This window comes from Bombina bombina, chromosome 2, assembly GCF_027579735.1.
Source record: "Bombina bombina isolate aBomBom1 chromosome 2, aBomBom1.pri, whole genome shotgun sequence".
Taxonomy (NCBI): Eukaryota; Metazoa; Chordata; class Amphibia; order Anura; family Bombinatoridae; genus Bombina; species Bombina bombina.
In genome coordinates, this window is record NC_069500.1 from 476,771,320 (window position 1) to 476,780,434 (window position 9,115).

At 34.7% G+C, this 9,115-nt stretch overlaps 1 protein-coding gene across 2 annotated transcripts; it reads left to right on the top strand.

Annotated features, from left to right (window-relative positions):
* Positions 1-478: 478 nt before the first annotated feature.
* On the top strand, positions 479-8,648 carry TMEM119 (transmembrane protein 119). Of its 2 annotated transcripts, XM_053702145.1 has the most exons (3): positions 479-530; positions 1,994-2,098; positions 3,245-8,648. In XM_053702145.1, exon 3 carries the CDS (start codon positions 3,266-3,268, stop codon positions 4,136-4,138), a length of 873 nt encoding a protein of 290 aa, XP_053558120.1. In that variant the 5' UTR covers positions 479-530; positions 1,994-2,098; positions 3,245-3,265; the 3' UTR covers positions 4,139-8,648. The 2 variants fall into 2 exon arrangements, with proteins under 2 accessions (XP_053558120.1, XP_053558119.1); XM_053702144.1 differs by lacking the exon at positions 479-530 and having other exon boundaries at positions 1,901-2,098.
* The last annotated feature ends 467 nt before the right edge of the window (positions 8,649-9,115 follow it).

Below are 9,115 nucleotides of genomic sequence, written 5' to 3' on the forward strand. Positions count from 1 at the left end.
AACATTTCCAACATATTTGGAACCATTGGAAAACTGTCATTTTCATATATAAATTACAAGCAAAATGCCTTGCTACTGCACACAACCATTTTAAAGAGTAATTCAACTTTGAGTTTAATGTCTTTTTAATATAGCAGCACTGCTTCTACACTCCTAAACAACCAATTAAAGTCTTCAGAGCCAGAATGGAGGCTCCATTGCTGAATATAATTTTTGGCATTCTCTGTTGGACGGTACTGTTTTTTTTGTTCTTCCTAAACACTGTGCATGCTCTTTTATTCAGGAGCTTGAAAAGTGCTGGCTACAGATCTTTCCATGGAAAACATGAATCAGCTTCCAAAGATGTTGCCACAAGATGACATTTGCAAGAGATTCAAATACTCTAATATAATCTTGAAGGCCAGCTGAGGTTGAAATTTGGGTTAAATTCAGAAGATGGAAAAAAAATAACTGAATTAGGAAACAAAGTGAACAGGAATTAGCTGACAGCACATCACAAGCACACTGATACTCAATGATGTTATACTAAGGTAAAAAAAAACTTGTAGAGCCACCAATACTGTTGCAATTGAAAGCATTTAGTTGCTGATCACAATCTTGTGCTTGTTTTTTCGCATTTAATGATTGATGAATCTCGGCCTGTATTGTCAGTGTGTTTTTCCAGTGATTCAGCCCTAAAATGTGTAAAATGTGTACTTCCAAAATAAAAACAGACATTTTCTATCTGTCTTGATAGTTTACTAGTTTTATAAACCAAATGTGCACGATCAAAATTAAACAAAATGGTGGCTTTGGAAGTTTAGCAATTACATCACAGGTTGAAGGGCCTCTGTGTATATTGATCCCTTTTAAAGAGATATGAAACCCAAAAATGTTCTTTTGTGATTCAGACAGAGCGTATCATTTTTAAAAAGTTTCCAATTATATTACCAAATTAGCTTAATTCCGCTGATATGCTGTGTTGAAGAGATACCTACGGAGGTGTCTGGATCATTATATGGCAGGAAATAGTGCTGCCATATAGTGCCATTGCAAATGGATAACATTCTTGCAAAACTGCTGCCATGTAGTGTTCCAGAAATGGTCTGGCTCCTAAGCATACGTCCCTGCTTTTCAACAAAAGGTACCAAGAGAACAAAGAAAATTAGATAATAGAAGTAAATTACAAAGTTGTGTAAAATTGCCTGCTTTTATCTAAATCTTGAAAGAAAATATTTGTGTTTCATATCCATTTAATAATGTGTAGTGATGCTAATAACATTTAGCATTTTTGTCATCCAATATGGCGGCAGGGGGAAATTTCAATGTGTTTTGCCCATGCACAAACCAGTGCTAGATTTGCAAACCTTTTGTGGCAATAATTAGAAAAGTGTTTTGCTGGGTTTATCAAGTCCTTTTAGCTGTGGAATTTGAAGAGAAAATGGCTCAAATGTGCTGTTTAGTATTGAAAATGATTATTATTATTATTTATTTATTATCAGAATAACATAATATTTAAATATATATATATAAGCCACAGTTAGCTTATGTATTTTATGTTTTACATTAAACTCAGACATCTATCTCCAAATATTTTTCTTTCTAAAATGAGTCTATAAATATAATACAAATAGCAACATTTTTAATATACTGTAAGCATAAAATAATATGTCCCTCAATTAAATTTTGGATAGAGAGCATTTGTAGCCTGCCATGTTCAAATAGTTTTATTTTCCTTTTAAATAAAGGACAAAACTTGAGATTATCTGGCAGCTCATGGGTTAATATACCCCGCCTCTAGATCCAGAAGGATGCACAGAAAAGGCAGGAGGGATTTTTTTAAGGGCTGAGCTTGCCCCCCTTTTCTCTCTCTCTTAATGAAAACAGTCTGTATTAGGCATAGACTTGAGAGACTATCTGAGCAGACAGAGGCTGCAGGAAATTGCAGGTCTGAAGAACACATGCAGTGCTAAAACATTCTGTTCTCTAACTAAATGTGTATTAACATTTGTAGGGAAAGCATCTATATATGTAACTGCATAGTTTTACATATCTCAAGACACAGCTGGCGTCTTGCTTGTCGGCAATATTTGTAACGCCTGGAATCTGAAACTCTTTGGTAAGTATGTTCCTTATATATTATATGCAATAAATGTTTACAAATTAGATAACTTGGCAAAATGTGAAAAAAATGTCTCTTTTTAAACTCTTAAACCATCAGGTTATGCCTTACTTTATTTAAATATTCACTAGAGTTTTGTGCAGAATTCCTTAAATATTCAGTATTGATTTCCTTTTTTTTTTTTTTCTCTTTTTCTAAACAGTTAAAAAAAATTGTTGTTTTTTTAATTCCATTGCTACACATATTATTACATATGCAGTTATTTTATTTTCATTTTTCTTGGACAAGTAAAATGTTTTATACTCTCACTGCAAAATAGCCAAACTTTTCATTAGATTCTTCAACATTCAGTTTGTATAGTGTTTCTAAAGTGAAGGGTTATAAATAACAATAGCATAAAAGGGAGTACAAAAGTATAAAAGGAATGAGACAAACATCTATAAAGCTAGATCCCTGCATCATTACAGTTTTCTACAGACCTGAAACTTTTTACTACTTTGTAAGCCTGGGGTCTGCTGCATTCTCTAGGGACACCTCTGTAACAAAGAACTAGACAGAACCCAGATGTGGCTGGTACAGCAAAAGCGTGGGGAGGTATTCAAAGGGTAAAACATTTGTGTATGGAAGACATTTCTTCCAGGGGCAGATTAGGCATAGAAAATTTTATTAGAATCATTCCATATATGTTAAATGATTTCCAGACAAACAAATACAAAAGGATATGATTTATGGACCATATGTAAGATGTTTTGGTCTTCATTTCTAGATGAATGCTTGCTCCACACATTTTTAGCTGTTGTTTCTGCCTCACAAATTAGTCTCAAACATAAAAAAAAATAGCAGCTATAGTTCTTCCTTTAAGACTGATACGCCAGTGTTCTAATCTTTTTTTAAATAAAGGGCTACATTACAGACTTGAAAGGTCTGTAAACCGATTTTATACATTTTATTATCTAAATTGAAGTATGTTCTTTATAAACACATTTTAAAAAAAATCTGTTAATTGGTAAAATACATTCCTCAAATCTACACTCAAAACCAGAGATCCACAGGTGTAGTAGAAATGTCAGACTTTTGCATGTTGAAAATAACTTATATATACCCACATTTACAAGAAATTATATTTCTGTTCTTCTTTAACAGAGTCCAGTTCAGCAAATAAGAATGGGATTCTCAATGACCTTATGTATTTACCTTGTGTTCACGTGTTCATTTTGTTTGGCAAGATATACTCACTCAGAATCAGACATCTCTGCAGGTAGTGGGGATGGTGAAGGTGGAACTACGGTATCTCCTACACAGAGCCATCAGCTTTTCAGCCTTACAACAGAAGTCCTTGGAACACATTCCAATGGAACATCCACGTCTCTTAGCATTCTTGAAAACATTACACAGTTTTTAAAAGAATACATGTTGCTTATCATTGTGGTGGGTTCTTTGGTGTTACTACTTATATTCATTGTGTGTGCAGCTGTAATTATGAGTCACAAACAAAAGGCTTCAGCCTATTACCCTTCCTCCTTCTCGCAAAAGGAGTATGTAAACCATGATGACATGGCTGGTGGAATTAAAGCTTTCAATGAAATTCAAGAGAAACCTCAAGATGCAAAGGTAGAAGAAGTTGTGGATTCCACCAAACAGCTTCAGGCAGATATCCTTAATGCTGCTCAGAATCTCAAATCTCCAACAAAGGGCCCAAATATAAGACAAGAACCACATCTTCAAACAAAAGAGACTCAAGAAGGACAGATTACAGAGGAAACAATAAAAACCCCCAAAGAAGACACTGCTAAAGCTCAGGAGGTTTCCCCATGTGAGAAAGTAGAGCAAACTCCATGTAACCAGGTAGAGGAACCAAAACCTGAAGAAAGTAAAGATAATGTTCCAGCTGAAGCAGTTTCTCAGAAGACTCAAGAAGAGTCCAAGGATCAGGTAGAAGAGGTGCCTCCTGCACCCTGTGATTGTGGCAATGAAAGTAACCCCAACCCATCTGAAGGACAAGAAACGCAACAGCCCTCAGATACCAGTGGGGTTTAATATAATAGAAATGTAAGAAAAGAACTTGGGTTCATATTAAGGTATTGACTTGGTGGGGTGGGGGTGTTAATAACATTAAGACAGCCACATATTAATGTAGAATCATAAAGTCAGCTGAAGCTGAACTTTTACACTTAACATTTTATGGCAACTGTGAGTTCCTCAGTGTTATGTAAATATTGTCAGAAATCAGAAGCAAAACCAAAGTATAATTAAATCAATAGCCTCAATAGTGTTACATTTTCTATTAAAAGGACATTGAACACAAACTTAAATGCTTTGTAAAATGTCTTATTAAAAATATAAATGCTGTTGCAATGAACATTTGTTATTTATTTTGCCAGCTACTGCTATAAAATATTGTGATAATTTCTGCTATGCCTATATCCCCACCCCCAGAGGGACTGAAGACCACAAATACATACAGCAGCTGTTCTGAGATTGTATACGGGACAATGCTACAATGAGTCTCAAATGTCAGTCTCTGATTGGCTGCAGCAAAGGAAATCAGAAGTTTCACCAGGCTTTTCAGGGGGTGTATACCTGTATTGTCCTGCAATATTAAACCCCTGCATATGTTTTCAAAATTAACATTGTTAATGCTTTTTAGACATTTTATATAAGTAGATTTTTGTAGTGCTTAATTGCTGACATATACTATGCATACATAAGCAAATGTATTTTAATGTCCTTTTAAATGTCATATTGTGTGAGATCACACATCCCATATGATTTATCTAGGGTTGAACTCATTAAAAAAAACATACATCTCAGGTGTAGTGGTAGATGTGATGTAAATCTGCTGTAACTTCATGATATCATATTAAATGTCATAGGCCTGTTCGCAAAGCTGTGTTTAAAGCCAACAAATAAACTAGCTCTAGAATCTAGATCATTATCTTCAGCTAGATTAAAAATTCAAAAAACATTTTAATAACTAAAAAAAAACAAATTATATATCTATTATTTATCTTTACAATTTTGTGACAGACAGGGCTATAATTACCATAGTCAACAATCATTTATGTAGACTAAAAACACATTGTTCATTTTTAAATGTTTCATTTTTTAAAGTCTTTATAGCCAATATTCAAGTGCAGTAATAAGCCTGCAGTTTTCAACATTAGTAAAATAAATATCTCTATTTTGGTCAAATACTTATTATTTGAAGAATTTCCTGTAATTTTTGATTGGCTAATATGCAGGAATACGTTTCTGGCAAGGGAGTGCATCTAAGCTCTAATTTGCCTACATGTTTCACCTGTTTACTGGGGTAGGACAAAACAGAATTAATAAAAATAAATAAACAGTTTTTAAAAAGTAGGGCCATTTGTTATTTTATTGTTAATAATTATGCCCCTTTAAACAGAAAGAAACTTTAGCCCTGTTCAGGAGATGGATAACTGTTAATATAGCAAATACTCATGTCAATTAATGGGATTTGGCATCTGAACCACCAAACTTTACAGGCCACAAAAAAAGTTGTGTTAAAAACAATTGAAAAAGTGACTATAATATGCATGTTGTTGTCAAAGGGACATGAAACCCAAACATTTTCTTTCATGATTCAGATAGAGAAAACCATTTTTAAAAAGTTTCCAATTTACTTCTCTTATAAAATTTGCTTAGTTCTCTTGTTATTCTTTGTTGAAGATATATCTAGATAAGTAGGAGCACTACATTACAGGAAATAGTACTGCGATCTAGTGCTCTTACTAATGTATAACATTATGCTGCCATATAATACTGCTGACGTGCACACTCTTCTGCTTATTTCCCTGCTTTTCAACAAAGGATAAGAAAACGAAGAACATTTGATAATAGAAGTCAATTGGAAAGTTGTTTAAAGTCATATGCTCTATCGGAATCACAAAATAAAATTATAGGGTTTTATGTCCCTTTAAAGTATTTGAACCTTCATTTTCTACAGGGAAATTGTATTAATTTAGAATCAGGGTACATTTTACCTATCAGGACTGAGGTAATGTAAGTCTCTTACATGTAAATTGTATATAAAGCCATATTTACCCCCTTTAATAGTAGAACTTTTCATTATTAAGTCCTTAAACAAAAGAAAATATATGAAGGACTCTAGAACATTTAGGTTAGATCCTTGCTGGCTCTGCTCAGAAATATGATGGTCAGTTTGTTTGTTTATTTATTTTAAATATACATTTTCAAAAATCAACTAGCATTACAGTTCCATTCCTTAAAAACACATTAGTTATGCTAATAATTATGAATAAATTCTGATTTTATGTTTTTCCCCCAAATTATTGCATGTCTGTAAAGATTTTAGAACTTCAAAAAAGTTACTAAACATCCATACTTGAAATAAATATATCCAGGATCCAGAGGCGTAACTAGAAACCACAGTGCCCAGGTGCACATTTGAAAATAGAAGTGAATTTAAAAGTGTCTTAAAATGACATGCTCTATCTGAATCATGTAAGTTTCATTTTGACTTTCCTATCCCTTTAACTTCAGTGGCCTCAGGTGTTTTTTCCTGCCCCACAAACACATAATCCGGTCAATCACAGTAGCGCCGGCACCTGCAAACCTATCTGGATGTGCCGTTGCTGTAGTTCATGTGAGCTTTCTGTGTGCTATGAAAATAACCATAGAAATTGTTAGAAACTACACCACTCATGTTTTAACAAGTAAGTGTATTTGTTTTGTACAATAAATCTATCAGTTTTAAAATAGGCATTTTGTTTATAGGAACTGACCATCATATTACCGAAAAGCCAGAATGCAAATGATAACTTATGACAGGAATACAGATGGGAGCTTTATCTCCTCTTATTACTGCAGTCAGCAGTTTTGTAAATACACTTACCTATGTTTGTTAAAAAAATAATAATACTGTAATAATAAAACCAGACCCAAAAGCATGACCTAATACAAAGTGAAGATTGTGCAATTCATATTTTCCTGCCTCTCACTGTGCCTTCCTGTTTCCTCTATGTTCAATTCCTGCCTACACTTTATTTCCTGCATTCATATTTTCCATCCTATTTCCCTTTGTGCCACCCTGACTCCCATTTGTGTTACTTTGTCTGAGCCATACTGTGTAACTGTTGTGCCACCCTATCCACCTATATTCTATCCTGTCTTTCCTTTGTGCCATCCTTATACCCTTTTGTGCCATCATGTCACCCCCTTATGCTTTCCATCCTCTTTATGCCATCCTGCCACATCTCTCCCTTTGTTTCCATCATATCCCCTGTGTGTGCCGTTCTGCCTTTCATTTTGTGCTATCATGCCTTCCCTTTGTGTTTTCAATCAGTTGTTTTATCCTGCCTAAACGTTGTGCCATCCTGTCATTCCATTTCTATCTTTATTCTCTCCCCTTGTTGCCATCATGTAACATATTTGTTCTATCCTCCTTTCCTTTATGCCATTCTTTCACTCCTTTACGTTATCCTGCTTTACCCCGTGCAATCCTGCGCTATGTTTGTGCCATCCTGCTTCTCCTTCGTGCCATTCACACACCCCTTGTAATATCCTATCACCACTTTGTGTCATGCTGCTTCACCTTTGTGACATACTGACATACCTTTGTGCCATTCAACCTCCCCTTTTTCTTTCCTCTCACCATTTCTGCCATACTGCGTCCCCTTCATACCATACTTTTACCCCTTTGTGTCATCCTACTTCCCTTTCTTGCCATCCTGCCTTGACCTTTGCTCTCCCTTTTTGTCTCCCAAGAGCTTGTTGGGCTTCAGCCCCTGGTTAAGGCCCATCTTGCACATTAAAGCAACATGAAATCCAAAAATGTTCTTTGATGATTCAGACAGAGCACACAATTTTAAAAAGGTTTCCAGGTCACACTTATTATTAAATTTGCTTTGTTCTCATGGTAGTCTTTGTTGAAAAGATTACCTAGGTAGGTAATGTGTGTACATGTCTGGAACACTACATGACAATAAACACTGCTGCCACCCAGTGCCCTTACAAACCTATAACATTGTTAAAAGCATTCCTGCAAAACTGCTGCCATGTATTGCTCCAGACACGTGCACTCTTCTGAGCCTATCTGCCTGCTTTTTAACAATGGATACCAAGAGGACTACGTAAATTTGACAATAGAAGTTAATTGGAATTATTATTTTTTTTTTAATTCTAAACTCTATCTGAATCAAGAAAGTAAAATATTGGGTTTTAGAAACTTCAGAACTGTTAATGAGACTATTTAATTATTATTTGTACAGTTTTATTTTGTATTCTCAAGAAGCAATTTGATTTTACTGAATTCTATGAAATTATAAGAGTTATAGCATTAAAATAAAAATGTAACAGTACTTAGGAATCAACTATTTTACTTTAGATTTGTGGATATTTATTAATATCATTTATTCAGGTACTATGGGGTTTTGTATTACTCAGAACTGTATTTTATATTGTGTGTTCATTCACAAACTGTCTCTGTAACCAGCCATTTTTGTTGTTGCTTGTGAACAAGTGCCTTGTAAATTAATAAAGTAACTCAAACCCCTTTTCTTTTTAAGATGTGCAGATTTCAGTAAACTTTTAATTTCAGTTCTCATAAACCACTGGAGGTCATGTGATTGGACATAGCCATATGTACCTAGGGTTGCCACCTCAGCCATGTTTTCCTGGACACTTATGAGTTATACATGCTGCAGGGTGTGCAGAGAGGGTCATGAATAGTGCTGTTCAGTGTCACTATTTATGTGCTGTCCAATGATCACCCTGCAGCATGTACAACTCATAAGTGTCCAGGAAACCATGGCTGAGGTAGCAACCTTATATGTGCCTTATGCCTAAACTTCCTTGCATCTAAGCATTTCCCTCTTTCATTGGCAAGTAAGGTAGAGATCATAAGGTAAGTTCTAACCTTTATGGATATCTACTTGTTATAATCTAGGTACAGATAAACCTCCCCTGGAAGACTGTGCAAGATTGTGTAAACAATAGGAAACACAGAAGACAAATGCCAATGTCCGTTACTTT